This window comes from Martes martes, assembly GCF_963455335.1.
Source record: "Martes martes genome assembly, chromosome: 17".
NCBI classification, from domain to species: domain Eukaryota; kingdom Metazoa; phylum Chordata; class Mammalia; order Carnivora; family Mustelidae; genus Martes; species Martes martes.
The window spans coordinates 27,779,584-27,795,291 of NC_137905.1; the positions used below are offsets into that span (position 1 = coordinate 27,779,584).

General features: G+C 60.2%; 1 protein-coding gene across 2 annotated transcripts in view; it reads right to left on the reverse strand.

The window, feature by feature from the left end:
• Window positions 1–203: 203 nt before the first annotated feature.
• GNAO1 (G protein subunit alpha o1) overlaps window positions 204–15,708 on the reverse strand; it is a gene marked incomplete at its 5' end in the record, with an annotated part of 164,627 nt that continues 149,122 nt past the window's right edge. The window contains 3 exons of one of the 2 annotated variants that reach the window (XM_080828916.1): window positions 204–1,114; window positions 2,184–2,399; window positions 5,455–5,608. In XM_080828916.1, the coding sequence (XP_080685042.1) occupies window positions 2,212–2,399; window positions 5,455–5,608 (342 nt within the window). In that variant the 3' untranslated portion in view covers window positions 204–1,114; window positions 2,184–2,211. Of the gene's footprint in view, window positions 1,115–2,183; window positions 2,400–5,454; window positions 5,609–8,591; window positions 12,783–14,775; window positions 14,930–15,708 lie in introns of those variants that run through there. The other variant, XM_080828917.1, reaches the window with a different exon arrangement.

The following is a 15,708-nucleotide window of genomic DNA, read 5'->3' on the forward strand; positions in this document are numbered from 1 at the left end:
TTGTCTTTTTGCCTCCTCTTTATCTGAAATGGCCGTGACTGGTCTTCTTCAGCCAATAGTAAGTCTTAAAAGTGACACTGTGAAGAGGTTGGGGGTTTGGATACTAGTCAAAGTAGAAATGACATAGGACTGATCATGGAAACTGGCTTTCGTGTAAACACTACATTCCATCTGTTCTTAAAATTTTTTTTTTTGCTTTTTTTCCATCGTGTGGTATTTAAAAATTTTTTTTTTGTTGTTTTTTTATCTGCAGCACAAACATCCCCACATGAGAAGGAGCGAACACACGTCACTGAAACAAAGGAGAAGGGGAGAGGGGCGCACACACACAAAGGGAGCATCCATCTGAGAGACTGAGAAGCAAAATTGTTAAAGGAAAAAAATCCACAACCCCGTTTCCCAAAGACTATGAAAGCTGATCCGGTATGTGGTACAGAGTGCTCATTGGGACCAAAACAAAAGCAAAAACGAAAATGAAAACAAAAACAAACTCATAAAGGGAATCTATAGAAAGGAGGTTGGTGGGAAAATGGTTTTCTGTAGGGCTCTATCTATGGGTTCGATCAGTATTCTTTTAGGCAGCTACTGGCCAGTGAGAGCTGTGCTTTTCTAGGTGAACCTGGAGTGAGCCTGGGGCGGGCTGGCACATGGCAGGTGGGGCACTCTGGGAAGCTCAGCCTGACCACACTCCCCAGGACCCACGTCCCCAGGAGGGGTGGACAGATAGGTGGCACTTCTGCAGGTGTGGGAGGGTGGCTGGGGGGGGGCGCTCTACACTGGGGATGGATGGGGGTACAGGTGCAGATGTGTATGCTGCTTTATTTCCAAAAAAGAAAAAAAATGGATGAAATGATTTTTCTTTTTCCTCTTTTTTTTTTTTTAAGCTACAAAGCACATGAGAAATGTTCTTTTTTTTTTTTCCTTTCAAATTCTAAATGTAAAGACTCAACTAAAACCAGATTCTACAGCATTCTACAGAAATACACAGCCGTCAGTCACTCTGGGGTCGTAGGTTGGACAGGGGCTTGATACAGAAAGGCTGTGTGTCTTACAAAGGCCAAAAGGTCATGCTACCAGGAGATCAACGTCAACAGCAAAGAGTCCGTGAAGCAGTCTGTAGAGAGAGAGATAAGGGGGTCCAGTCTGACCATTTTCTTTGATTTTAAAAACCGACCAACCAACCAAAACCAAAACAAAACAAAACAAAAAAACACAAAACCCTAGAAAGTTTTTAATAATGTGGGGTTAGGACAAGATGGGGCAGCATCACAGGAGGGATCAAGAACTCCAGGGAAGCCCAGCCCAGGCCCCCTGGGAGGCCTCACCCCACGGGACCCTGACTATGGTCAGGCCTACATGAATCCGGCCCTCCCCAGGCCTCTGCTGTCCTCACTTCCCCCCTGCTCCCTCTGGGCCCTTCTCGTCTCCAGGGGGCTGGCTTCAACTCTGCAGGTGAATTGCAGCCATTGTTTCAATGTCCCCTCCCCTCAGCTGCTTCTAGAAAGCAGGCCAAGTCTCCAATTCCTCCAACTCTCGCCTTTGAATAAAGAAAACTCAAGAGACAGTGGATTGGTCCGAGCAATGATTCTTCTAAATCCTTGAAATTAACAACCACCGCCACCCAAGAGAGAAGCATCCTTAGTTTTCCTGGTGTTGGGAGTAGAGGGCAGGGAGAGGTTTAGGGTGTTGGCCAGTTTTTGAAGGGCTTTGGAATTTGCACAAGAGCAGGACAGAACTGAGACCGCACAGCCTCGGGGTGGGGGGGGGTGGCAGCAGAGAGGCAGGACTCCGGCCAGGCCTCTCTTTGCCCTCCCTCTGCTCACAGATAACGGGTCTCAGAGTAGACTCACGTGGTTCTTAAAAGGATGGACTCCCAAACCAGGACCCCCACCACGACGTGTATGTGTGTGTGTGTGTGTGTGAGCGCGTGTGCACGCGTACAAACACACGCTCATGTGCTGTCCCGGGAAAACTCTGATGATCTATGGGATGGTGGTCAGTTCTGTCCGAAGCTCTTTCTAATACAAACTAAAAAGAATTTTTTTTAATATATATTTGTATATATATAAGGTCTTGTTATACCTTTTTAAAGTTTATTTACCAACTTGCATTTGTCAAGTAGTGTGTGTGTGTGTGTGTGTGTGTGCACGCGCAAGCTTTTCTGTGAGTGCTGGAGTCATTACCAAATAGGGTGCTATACAGGACAAGAGGTCAGTACAAGCCGCAGCCCCGCAGGTTGTTGGCAATGATTATGTCGGTGACGGCGTCGAATACCACCTGGATATTATTCGTGTCTGTGGCACAAGTCATGTGACAGTAAATTTCTTTGTTGGGTGAGCGGTTTTTGCTTTCAAATTGTGCTTGGATGTAGGCGGCCGCGTCCTCGTACGTATTGGGGCCTGCAACAAGACAGAATAGGGGAGAGGCCCCCGGTGAGAGCTGCAGTGGTAGGGGCGCGGGGAGAGAGGCTGGGAATCCCCTCCCGGCAGAGGCGCGGGCTGTGCGGTTCCGAGCATGGTCGCATCGTTCAGGAAAGACCCCATCAGCTTAGCATTCGTCCAGCTCTGGCCTCTGTAAGGCCTTTGACTCCACACTAGATCCGCCCAGGAGCCCTGGGAGGGCTAGGGCCATAGTCACCCCTTTTGCTTTCTTGGGGAGCACACCAAGGCTGGGGCCCAGGCTGTGCATCCCCACACTCACCCATGATCTAAACCAGGACAGGGATTCTGCTGGAAGAGATCCTGGGAAGGGGCTGCCCCAGAACTCGTGGTGTTCCAAGCTGTAGTGGGTGACGAGCTGTGGCTGCGCTCATTTCTCTAAGGCTTCCTCTCCCGAGAAGCCCCTCGGCAGGGCTGGGGTCTGGGAGCAGTGGTCTCCCTGAGTGGGAAGTTCGAGGGTCTTGCCGTGTGTAACTGGCCTGGCTGCCCTCCACAAGCCCTTGGCTGTCCCCTAGGATCCTGGCCGGGGCCTGGTAAGGGCAGTCTTCCAGCCAGCTACAGCCCAAACCTTTGCAGTTCGGCCCTGCAGACAGCTTTCAGTGACCATGGATGGTGGACCAACAGAGAATTGCCTGAAAGTCCCGTGGAAGGAAGATGCCCCATTTTCACAAGCGCAGCTGGGATCTGGCCAGCACGGAAGCGATCGGATCTTTCTCCCCCTGCCCTAGCCCACCCTGGCCCACTCTCCAGTGGTAAGGTGTGGGCCACGGGGGGCGGACTGGGGCTCAGGCGTCTGTGGCCAGAGTCTCAAAGTTAAGGGGGTGGGGAGGTCTCTGAGGTGGGGGGCAGGGCAGAGGCCTCAACCCCACTCTCAGCCGGGACCAAAAGCAGAAGTGCCCAGAGTGGCAAGTGTGGCGAAGACATCAAGTCAGCGGCAGCTCAAAGATTAGACTCGGCCCCGGGTGGACCCTGTCAAGGAGCTTCCTGCCCAGAGAGCGCCAAGACGGGGCGCTGATGGAGGGGAGAAGCCCGACGGGGCGGCCCAGCCAGGTGGTGGGGTTCCCAGCTGTGGCTTCTTAGCATCTGCGGCGTCCGTCCATCCCTTCAAGTTCACCTCGCACCCCCAGCCACCCCTGCCCATGCGCCACCGTGTCAGGGACTGTTTGTTACCCAGTGGGACTGTTTGAACTCAAGCTTGATTCCTCTGGAGGTCCTGGAAAACTCCCCATATTTTCCCACATTCAGGCTGACTTTCTCTGGGGGCGTCCAGAGCCCTATAGCCCCCAGCACCAAGACTGACCAGTGCTCGGACCAGGTCCCAAACTGGGCTCCCGTGGGGCAGGACCCTGGGGACAAGGAAGAGCCTTAGGGTCGAGCCTGCCCTGCAAGGGTAGTGCTGGCCTCAGGAGGCCTGCTGGGGCCCATGGCTTCCAAGTCCCTCTCTGGTCGCCACCACTTTCTAAGGACCTGAACTGGTCCTAAAGGGCCTTGGCTGAGGCTGCGGGAGGGCAGGAGTGTCCGGTGAGAGCAGGCTGCAGCCAGGCCGCCCACAGGCCGAGCCCCCCCTCGGCCCCGGGGCAGCTCGGGGCCAGGCCTTTCCGGCTCGCCCCATGCCCTCCTGGACTCTCTTCTAGCTCCAGGGCCGGTTCCCCTTTCTTGGTTTTCATCCTCTGAGTAACACTAGGAGGGTGACAGCCGGTGGGAAGTAGGCTTGGCGCCTGGCTCTGTTCCTTCCATTGATCCAGATGGCCACCCCGAGCAGTGGGCATTATTGTTAGGCGAGGCACAGGTGACTGGTTTGCCCACAGTGGCAGGCTGCCTGGCTCCAGGAGCCTGTGCCCGGGATGGGGGGGCGCCCTGCGGATCCACAAGCAGTGTGGCCCCTTGGTGACGGGACAGGCTGATGGGTCCTCCTCCCCACCAAGGATGAGAGGGCTGACTCTCTTCCTCATAGTAGAGGGGGTGGAGGGGGCGGCCCCTATTTCTTCTGGAATCTGGTGGGGTTCAGGGACCTGTGTAGCCCTGGGAGCCGAGTCCAGGCCCTTCTCCCTCTCTGGGGTTGTCAATGTGTGGGTTCCTGGCGGAGCCAGCTTGTGACACGTCTTCTTCTACCACTGCCCTAAGGGCCACTAGAAGCTTCTCAGTCCCCAGAAGAATGAAGGCTGGGCTCTGGCCTCCCAGCAGCGCTGCTCCAGCCTTTAGCAGCAGCCCAGAGCCAGGACATCCTACAGCAGCTGCCCTCTGCCTGCTGATGGAGGCGGCCTGACCCCTCACCTGCCCCCTCAGAAAGAGCTTCTTCATGGGGATGATGGGGGGGTCTGTGACGCAGCCTCCTGGAGCCTGATGACAGAGAAAGTGCCCCCCACCCCGAGAAGATGGGGGAAAGGCAGGCAGGGAGGGAGGAGGTGTGCAGAGAGCTGGAGTGGTTTGACTTGAGGAAAAGGCCAGGGGCACAGGAAGAGGGGGACAGCAGGGATGTGGGGGCAGGGGAGCAGAGGTGGTGAGGGAGGGGTAGAAGGCCCTGGCCCGGCACAGGCAGGCGTGCCGCGCCCCATGCACCCAAGCAGGTAGGGGCTGAAAAGCAGCCCAGATTGCCTCCCAGGCCACGTGTCCATGCTTGCGAATTCATGCCAAGGTGCTGTGTGGCCCAGCAGCCTGCTGGCGCAGGGGTCAGGGGACGCCACTGGCGGGCGAGCCTGGGGGAGGCAAGAGAGTTTTTCCAGAGGGTGAGCAAGATGAAAGGGGAAGCCTGTGGTCCTGTCCTGCCTCCTGCCTCCTAAGTCCTGCCAAGGTGCTCTCGAGTCACGGCATGGCAAATCCAATGGATCGGGAGGGTCCGCTTCCCACCCCACCCAGGGCTGTGTCCTGGGAAGGGCCGAACTGGGTCACACCCGACTGTGGGTCTCTGCATCCCTGCCGTACTGGGGCAGAGGCCAGGCAGCCCAGCCCTGAGCCCACGGGCAGCCGGGCTCTGGTCTGGGGCTCTGGGCAGAAGCGGGGCCTCCCCGACACCCACCTGTGTATTCAGGAAAGCAGATGGTCAAAGGTGACTTCTTGATCTTCTCACCAAAGAGATCTTTCTTGTTGAGGAAGAGAATGATGGAGGTATCGATGAAGAACTTGTTGTTACAGATGGAGTCGAAGAGCATGAGAGACTCGTGCATGCGGTTCTGCAGCCCCAGGCGGGGGAAAGACAGCCAGACAGACAGCGGGATGGACAGACACGGAGACAGGGAAAGAGAAGAGGAGAATTAGGTTTGAGAGGGAGGAACGGGGCTGCTTAGCAACTCAGGCGGGGGCTCCTGGGCCCCCGGGGCCCCTCCAAAGACGACAGTAGAGCTGCAACCTGTCACAGCGCAGGGCCACTCAGTCCAGCGTTCGGGGCCGTTTATACCCTTGTCCCAGGACTAATGGCCGAGACTGGATTGGGTCATGGTTATGGCTCCCTGGGTGATGCTGACACCAGGGCAATGTGGGCCCTCCCTGGGACAGAGTCCCCAGCCATGGCAGGAGCTCCCTGCATGGGCCGGGGTATGAGGGTGGGGGAGGCTGTGCTGGATGGAACCCGGGAGCTGGACTGTGGCACATCTGGCCCACGTCTTCCCTCTGGGGCCGGTCTGCCGGTGATGTCCTCTGGGAGTGGTGAGGGATGGAGGGAAGTCAGGCCAGGCTCCTGCTAGCATCCTTGGGGGCCACCACTGTGGAGAAATGGTCCTGCCCAGGCTGCCTCCAGGGAAAGGCTTTGGGGGGCTGGCCAGACTTCCTCTGGCTGGGTCCAACTCAGCCTTGTCGGATGCTGCAAGGGGTTTGAAGCAATGCAGACGTGAAGTACTGTCTCGCACGCGGAAGGCTAGCAAAGGAATGACTGTGGTGGGCACTCCCAATGGAGCAGAGCCTGGGGGGTAGCCCTTGGCCTGGGCAAGGACTGGCTCATTCTATGGTAGGGTGCCAAGCTTATCAACTTGGGTAATGTTTCTTGGCAATACAGGGGAGCACATCTCTCCATGAGTGAAGCCATTTCTGCTGGGAAGGTGGTTCCTTCACGAAATGTGCCTTCCTGGGGGAAGGGACAGCCACTCATTTTCCCCCAAGGACCGTGTCCTTGCCTGGGGAACTTATTCATTCCAAATCCAGCTCCGTGGGTAACTCCAGGCCACGCTGTCCCTCTTTGGTAAGAAGACCGAGACAAATCATCGCACAGAGCTGGCGTGGGCACCACGGAGCATTATTCCATGGGGGATCAGCTCATTCCCCGGGGCCCAGCAGGCAGTGGGAGCTGAGTACATTGCTGGGGGAGTCCCTGTGGCCACCTTCCTCTAGCTGAGTGGAGGGCGGGTGGCCACCACCGGTCACCGGGCACCAGTCACCAGGCCCCGCCCTGCCGAGCACCCAGCTCAGCACTTCCCCTGCCTCAAGACACTTAGGGGACAGGGAGAGCTGGCAGAGCTGAGACCCAGAAGAGCAGAGACGTGGCCCCAGCTCTGGATCTGAGCCAGAGCTTATGACCCCAAATGGGTTTGTCCCACCAAGATGAGCCGTCTGCGGCCTTTAGAGGAATAAGTCAGAAGATGGTCACGACCAGGTCTGCGCATATTCAGCCCCTCTCCCGTTACTGCATGAGTATCCCAATGACCTGGAAGGGTCTCCCAGCCCCAAACCCTGTTCTTACGGCTCCGGCCAGTTGCCGGGACAAGGGCTCACCTGCCCCTTGGGGGCCTTCACACAACTGGCGTTCTCAGCTCCTCTGTGAGCTGTGGGACGCAGCCTTGTCCTCCTGCTCAGTAAACCAGTTCAGTAAACACCTGTGATCTTGTTACCCGCCCGGCCTCAACCAGCATGTTCTGTTCTCAGCCCCCCAGCATCGGCTCACCGTCTGCACAGTTGCACTGGGGGGCGCGGGTGGCTCCTGGGCCCCGGCTGGCTCCCGGGGCCTGTTCAGATGAGGACGGGCACAGGCCAAGTGAACGGAAGCCTGAGGCCAGTGGCTGAGAACACTCAGGCTCGTGGCACCACCTCTGACGGCGGAGGACAGATGCTTGGGTGCCCAAGGACCCACTAGGAGAAAGCCTCCCACCGCACAGAGCCGCCTGGTCCTGCAGCTGGTCGACCAGGAGCGGAAGCCCACAGCCAGAGGCCCAAGCCCACTCCACAACTATCCCAAATATCATTTTGGTCTTTCGACACCATGGGATACGGCGGGGACATATGCTGGAACGCTCCCAGGACCAGAAGGGATCACCAGGGTGACCTGAGCCGAGGGGGTACTGCGTCCCTTTGCACACGGGCCGGACGAAAGGGCTTGCAGATGTGGGGGCCGGCCGCTGGGGCCCCACATGTCCACTCTGCTAAGGCTCGGCCCCTCCACGGCCTCTCTGCCCAGCAGCGCCGACTGGATTTGCGCGCAGGGCTCTGCCGGGCTGTGGGGGGACTGGAGGACAAAGAGCTCAAGTCCTGCTCTTGAGAGCTCACAGTCTAGCTGCGGGGACGGTGCCCACACTGGGAAGGTCTTTGGTCTGCAGAGGCGCTCTGAATAGCTGGCCCTGGTTTTGTGGGGAGGTCTTGGAGGAGAGCGGATCCTGGCGGCCCGGGGAGAACAGGGGGGAGGGGAGGCGCCGGCACTGAGCCCCCTCCACACCCACAGGCCTGACTGCCCTCCCTCCACACACGGACTAGAACCCACCACCCGGTCCAGAGCTTCCCCAGAGACAACAGATGCAGGAGAACATGCTGAATGGAGACAGCAGCACTTGAGAAAAGAGAAAGAAGCCAGAGATCACAACCAGGCGACAGCCACCCCCTCCTGCCCGCAGTCGCTTTCCTGCCCACACCCCACCAAGGCCAGCAGCCGCAGGAAAGCTCCACGGGCCTGGTCGCTGCATCCCACAGGGGTGAGGCTGCACCAAGCGCGCGAGGACAGGAAGGTGGGCTCGTGACTGTCCCAAGGGGTCAGCAAGGTCAGGCCAGCCACCCCCAGAAGCCTGTGCCTGTCTGCCAGGCGGCCCGCAGTCCTGGCCCAGGGACCAGCTGGGGGACAAGCACGGGACCTGTCATGTAGGTGCTGACGCAACGCATCACGCTGGCCCTGGAGAAAGCTAGCATTCTTTATTAACGGCAGGTCACTAATAAATACATTACGGCAGCCAATAAGTTATTACAATAACTAGAGATTTATTAAACCAACAAGTCACTCTTCTTACAAAATTACAGTTAATGTGGGGTGGACGGCGGCAGGGCTGGGAGGTGGGGCTTGCTAAAGAGGGAGAGCGGCGCCAGGGCTCCCCTCTGCCTGGGGCAGGGGTGAGAGTGTGGGGAGTGGGTGGGAGGGGTGGGGATGAGCCAGGAGAAGAGCGGGAGGCAGGAGGGTGGGGGTGGGGAGGCGAGGAGAGGATGAGTCACAGCAGTGCTGTGAGAAAGGGGTGTGGGCTCCTGCCGGAGGAACTGAAGCACTGGCCGGGGCCTGAGCGCTTCCAGAGGGGACCCCCCCCCACCTGAAGAGAGGGCCCAGGACTTAGGACTCGAAGGCTCTTTCTGCTTCTGTTCCAGCCTGCCCCTCCCTTGACCAGGTGTTTGTCTGGCTGGGGCGGGGTCTGTCTGGAGCCCCAGAGCCCCCAGAGGGAAGGCCACTCGGGGCAGGGTGGCTCAGGACTTGCCTCACTGCAGGGTGGGGAGTCGGGGGCGGTAGCTCCCTCCGCAGCCCTGGTCCCTGGTCTGTGCGTTGTGCCCCATGCCGCCACCCTGGGCTGCTGTAGGCTTGGGCGCTGACCGGGGGGAGCCATCTGTGGGCGCTCACCACTCGTGCCCCAGACTGAATCCAGGTGGCCACCGACCAGAATTGCGGGCCTCCATGCTTGAGAGCTGCCGGCTGCCTCTAATAACTTCCAGAAAGCTCGGAGAACAGTGCAGCCTGACTTCTTGAAGGGGGCCCGGACAGACCCCCCACCTGGTTGGGAGCAGGGGCTGAGCTGGGACTGGGGCGGGTTTACTTACCAAGAGGGTTGAGGAGCCCTCTGAGTGAGGCCAGGTGGAAAGAGGGAGGGACACGGAGGGAGGCTGGAGGCAGGGGCGGGCAGGAACACTTGCAGAATCAGCCACTGGGGGACAAGTGTAAACACTCCTGGGGGCAGCCCCTCCCTGCAGGGGTCATCCCTGCAGAGGGGAAGGGCCTGGGTGACAGGACTCCCGGGCCTTCCCTGTTGGGGATGTACAGCCAGCCTGCTTACGAGGGGTCCCCTTGAGGGGAGCGCTTGCTGTCGCTGCCCACCATTTGGGAGAACCAACTGTTTCCCAGTATGGTTGTGGCGGTCTGGGTGTTTCCAGTTCCCGCAGCAGGGTGTGGAGCTGGGCTGTGGGGAGAGGCAGGGGTGGCCTTCTGCCGGGGCACTGTCTACATGGCTATAGGCCCTCAGGCTCCACTGGGGCCAGAGAGGGCACAGAGGAAGGGGCATGTAAGGCCTCCATGGAAGATGGCCAAGGAGCCCAAAATGTCACATCTGTTGGCAAGGGACCCAGAGCTCTGCTTTCTGCTCAGGCCTGGGGCAGAGCCCACACCCTCTGCAGACAGGTTCAACCAAGCCCCTACTTGGGCCTCAGGCACCGCTCCCTCCAGCCAGGCCAGAGAGCCCTGGGGACCTCTTGGTTCTCAGTAGGAAGGCCAAGACCGGGCTTTTGTGAGGGCAGTCGGTGTGGGGCACAGGACTGGCCCCCAGGCATCTAGACGGCAGGCACAATTGTCACGGGTTTGGCAAAGGCGCTCCTCCTAGAAATTCAGTTTCTCCTCAGCCCACTGAATTAGAGCCATTCACAGACTTGCAGCATGGTCCTTTTGGGGATGCGCACGGGGCCACTGCGGACAAGAGACCCACCCATGTCTGGTCTCTCACACACTCACCCTCCTCCCCTCACACCCACACCCGCGGCGGAGCCAAGACTCATCCCTCTCTGTCATCCCTCCCCACGCTGGCGCCACTGGGAACGACGTGGATGGGAGACGCAGTGGACAGGGAAGGACCTTCATCCCGGGTATCCTCTCCTTGTGCGCTCCCACTAGACAGCAGGGACCCCTGCTGTAGACGGGGCGGGAGAGCGGGAGCACGGCAAACAGCAGCAGGGCGTCCCGGGGAAGGTCCCGAGTGACCAGACCTCACTCCTCCTCGTGCTGCAGACAGGATGGCCCTGGGCCCAGGTGGCCGGGGGCTCCCATATCCACGGCGATGGCGTCAGAGGTGGGACTGGCCAAACAGCCCCTCTCTGGGCTGCTGCTTTTGAGTCTGGGCTCACGGGGTGAGTTAGGGGTGTGGCCGGTCCCCGCCAGGGTGGTAACACTGGGAGAGAACTGCTTTGTCTTCACTGCTGGGCAAAACGGCCTTGCGGGCGCCGGCCGCTTGTGACGGGACAGGGACCGCTGGCTCTTGGGGCCTGTCCTCTGGCGCGCCAGCAGCTGGTATGAGGTGCTTCACATACAAGGCAAGTGACACTGAAATGCCCTCAGGCTGGTGGGGTGGTTCCTGCAGCCCGGCTGCCTTGTGTTTCCCACGAGGCTGGGGGCAGCAGTCAGAGCCAGATGAGGGAGGGGGCTAACCAGGGGCGCCCCTCCCTGTAGGCATCTGGCACTAGGGGGGATGCCCTGGTCCTCCCGTGCAGCAGCCAGAGCTCCGTGCCTACTGGAGCTGAGAAGCCTGGAGCTGCCGGCAAGGGGCTCTTCCTGGCTCCGGGACAGTCCAGGGAGCTGCACTGGGAGCTGAGGACTGGAGCCTGGAGTGCAGGCTGGGAGAGCAGAGGGCTGGAGGAAGGAGCCGGAGCCTCTCCAGGGGCAAGTCTGATTCCTGAGGCAGAGCCTGCCATACGAGCACGCAGGACCTGCCTGGGGCGCTGGCTGGTGGCACCGGCCCATGGAAGCTCCTGGGTGACAGAGGGAGGCGGGCTGACGGCCCGAGGCCAGCCGGGGCCTGACTTATCAGAGTCACCCCACCTCTTTCTGCTCAGGAACCTCTACAGCAAAGCCCCTCCAAGGCATCCTAGGACTCCCTCTCCAGAGAAGGGGGTGCTGGCTATGTGTCCGAGCCAGCCTGGGCCCCCCTCCTGGTGTACGTTCCAGCCTGAGTCCCACACGTCTGTCCTCTGCCCTGAGGGACACCACGGGCTTCGGACAAACTCTGGTTTCTTCACCACGACAGAAGGAAGCTGGGGCCTTGGCTGCAGGGGCCGCATCAACACCGGCCCTGGGTCTCCCCAGCCTCAGAACACGGTGCCTGAAGTGCTGCGCCTGCCCCTGCCGAGCCAGATTCACAGGGAACTCGAGAAGGAAAAGCCTGTCTACCCACTTTCTGCCGCAGCTGCCTGGAGACCCAGGCGATGGGAGAAAGTGAATGGGCCCCCTTGAGCCTGCAAGTACGGGGTGTGAGGCCCCCGACCCAGCAACCCCAGAGCTTGCGCTCAGCCTCCCCTCCTCCGCTGCCTCCCACCTCTTCCTTGACCTCGGTCTAGGCGCGGGACTCGACCCCTCTCACCATCAACCACATGCCTTGGCAATACCAGTCTCAGAAGCATCTCCACACCCGTGAGGAGTCAGGGATGGGGTTCCCCAGGAAGGCCATGGGACCCCCCAAGGGTGTGCAAGGAAGGATGGCCCAGATTAGAAAGGGCTTGTGCCTGGGGCTGAGATCCAGGCAGAAGCAGGGGGGAGGCACTCGCCAAGGTCGAGCCCTGGGACCCGCACACACTTGCGCTGGTCCCACCCTGGCTTTTGGTGACGGAGCTGCCCCGACCAGACAGACCCCAGAAGAAGCTGAGCAGTGGCTCCCGCTGGCCTCATCCCGGCCAACACGGTGCCCCCCAGAGACACCCCCACACAGGAGCGTGCCCGTCCTGGACCAAACAGCGGCCAACCCACCCCCTCGCCAGGACAAAACCCTCAGAGATGAAGCGGAGGCCCAGGGGCACTCAGCCCCGCTGCCCGGCCCCCGGGTTACCACGTGCTCCGATGTCTGGGCAAGGGGCGGCCCATGGAGGCTGTGCTCTCCTCCCTCCTGGGCGCCAGCCGGGAGCTGCTGTGTCAAGTGCAGAGAGAGGCTGCGTGGCGGCAGGGCTCTGGTTCCGGGGCAGGGGAGGGGCAGCAGGCCAGGTGGGGAGGCAGGCAGCTGGGGGGTGAGGCAGGGGCTCAGTAGAGGCCGCAGCCTCGCAGGTTTTTGGCGATGATGACGTCCGTCACGGCGTCAAAGACAAACTGGATGTTGTTGGTGTCGGTGGCGCAGGTGACGTGGGTATAGATCTCCTTGTGAGCGGACTTGTTCTTGCTTTCGTACTGGGCCTGGATGTAAGCCACGGCTTCCGTGAAGGCACTGGGGCCTGTAGGAGAGACCAGGTGCGGGGCCGTGAGGTGAGGCCACCGTGGGCCTGGGCCTCCCCGTGATGACCCCGAGGGCACAGCCTGATTGGGGAGGGGGCATAATGGCCCCCGCTGAGCCCACGGGGGGGCTATGAAATCAAGTCTGTGGTCCACGTCCAGTTTGAAAATAACGAAGCAAAATAACAAAGCTCCCTGTGGCTCCTCTGGATCAAGGGTGAGTCCCGATTCACGGAACCACTGTTTTCCTTTTGAATCTGCACCCACTGACTCCCACTGCGAGTGTGTGAGAAGGCAGTCCCGGGCTGACACAGCCCAAAGGCCTGTCCTCCGCATGTCACCTCCTTTGGCCACTGCTGGGCACCTGCGAGCTGCCTTGGCCTCCCCGCTCCACCTCCTCACCCCTCGATTTTTCCGGTCACTACCAGGGATTAACAGCCGCCTGGGGGAGCCATGCTGCCCGGTTCCAGGTGAGCCCAGGGACAGGTGTTTTGGGAGAGCAGCTGCTGTCGGGGGAGAAACAGAACTGGACTCCCGACTTTGCACTGGAGCCCTTGTCCCAACTTTGCACTGAAGCCCCCAAGGGCTCCGGCAGCCTGGTTCGAGGCCTGGAAGGGCCACCTCCACCCGCTGAGGGCAGGCAGGGAGTGGGGGTGGATCTTAGAGCCACAGTGCGGGGCTGGGCGGGAAGCCTCGGGGCGGGGGGGCATATCTGGAAGGGGGTCCCGGCCCCTCAGGCACATGGGCACGTGGGCCTGGCCTTGAAGGTCTGCCAAACCACAGCTCCTTCTGAAATCAGGGCTGGAAGTGAGGGGAAGTGTCCCTGGGACCTAAAGGTCATCACTCAGACCTCTGGAGTCTCAAACCAGCCGTGGTGACCAACTCATCTTGCCTGCTTCCTCTGTGCCACAGGCCACAGCCCAGGTCACCGAGGACAGGATCCACAACCCCCTAGCTGGTGGCTAAGAGGAGACTGACTGGTGGCCATGAGGGCCTTGTCTGTCTCTCGTCACATGCTAAGTGGGGGCCTGGCCTTGAGTGAGGGGGCCCATACTGTTTGCCTGGCCCCAGGCTATGACCCCCCGTGTCCTTTCAAGGAAGTGGGGTTCAGCCTGGAGGCTCCCCTGAGAGGCCTGCCTTGTTGGGACTCTGCCCCTGCCCTGTGCTTTCCAGGCCGGGGGCTGGTCGGGCTGGGAAGGCCCATTTCTCCTCCCACTCACCCCTTTGGCCAGGCTCTGACCATCTGGAAAAGCTGGTGGGCCACCCTTGCTGGTGCATGGGGCCCTGGTCAGGCTGTCCTCCCCAGCTGCCTGTATATCCTGCAGCTGGGTCAACCATGGCAATGGTATCAGCGGTGGCTCTGACCTCCTCAGCCCCTCTGCAGGGAGCCCAGGGTCTCTGCTGCTCGAGAAGCCGTCATTGCCCACGGTCACTCGGCCGCGTGTAGGAGCCCATACGGGAGGGGCTGCTATGGTGCTTGTTAGTTACAGGCACCACGACAACAGGCCCAGCATGTGTTCAGTGAGTTCCTACTACGTGCCAGCTGCACGCTAAGTTCTCTCTGCTCACTGGCTCACTCTGAGTCCTGAGGGAGGGCCGCAGAATCCCAGGGATTACGTGACCTGCTCTGAGCGGCAGGGCTGGGCAGGACCCTCAGGCTGCCTGACTCGAAGCCCCTGCTTCTAAGCCCTTTATCATCCTGGCGCTGTCACCTCCCCGATAATCTGTGCTTCCAGATGGCCAAGCCAAGGCTCCCAGAGGGAACCGGGGCTCCAGCAGGCCTCCCCTGACCACTCGGCCTGCCTCCTGACAGCACATTCACAGGGACGGCGGGGTGGGTGGGGGAGCATCTTTGTTCTCTTCCAGAGCCTTCCTCGCAGAGCCCAGTGCCTCCCGGAGCATGGTGGAGGCCCGCTGGGCTCGGCCAAGGGGCGGCTCCCTCCAGAAGCAGCTGCGCAGGCTCCGGCTATCGCCGCCAGGACGGGGACTCGCTACCTGTGTATTCGGGGAAGCAGATGGTGAGCGGGGACTTCTTGATCTTCTCTTCAAATATGTCCTTCTTGTTAAGGAACAGGATGACGGACGTGTCTGTGAACCATTTGTTGTTGCAGATGCTGTCGAAAAGCTTCAGGGACTCGTGCATGCGGTTCTGCAACAGAGCGGAGAGGCAGGTGAGGGCTGGCAGTGCCCGGGGCCCTGACCGCCCGCGGCCGCCGACAGCACACCAAGCAAAGGAAGGGCCCTCCGACACGGCTGACCGTGCCACCGGGGGATGGAAACGGGAGGCCCCGCGGGACAGACGGACACGCTCCTCACTTCATTCCACACGCAGGCAGGCTGGGGGGGCAGAGCAGGGCGGGCAGGGTGGGGAATGCTGCCCACCCCCCCACCCCTGCGGAAGGCCGCCTGGGGTGGGGCAGCCAAGTCCCCTGGAGGGGCTCCAGCTCATGGAGAGGACATGCACCATGCACGCGGGGGCAGGGGCAGCACCACCATCCAGCACGTCTACACGGAACCACACGGGCCATGCAGAGTTCTCTACCGGGGTCTCATTCAGTTTCACCAGCGGGGGTGGGAGGGTGCACGCATTCCTTTGGGAAACATTAACCGAGGACGAAGAGATCCTCGAATTAATCCAGAGTTGGAAGCAGACACCAGGGGACAGCGTCTGGGGGGTGATCTTGCTGTGGCCTTGGTGCAGTTGGGGGGTCTGGTTGGTTGGCTGGGCCGTGGCTAGGCCGGCGGCCACTCTGGGTGGCCTCGTTGTTGGGGCTGGTTTCTCAGTAGAGTGGCCAGAAGAACCCCAAGAAGAAGCCCAGCAAAACAGATTAACACAGAAAAGAAGATAAAAACCCAGAATGCAGGAGGAAAAGCAAGTGGAAAAAAAAAAAACAAAAACAGAAATACTGGTTCCACCAGTCTTGGGTC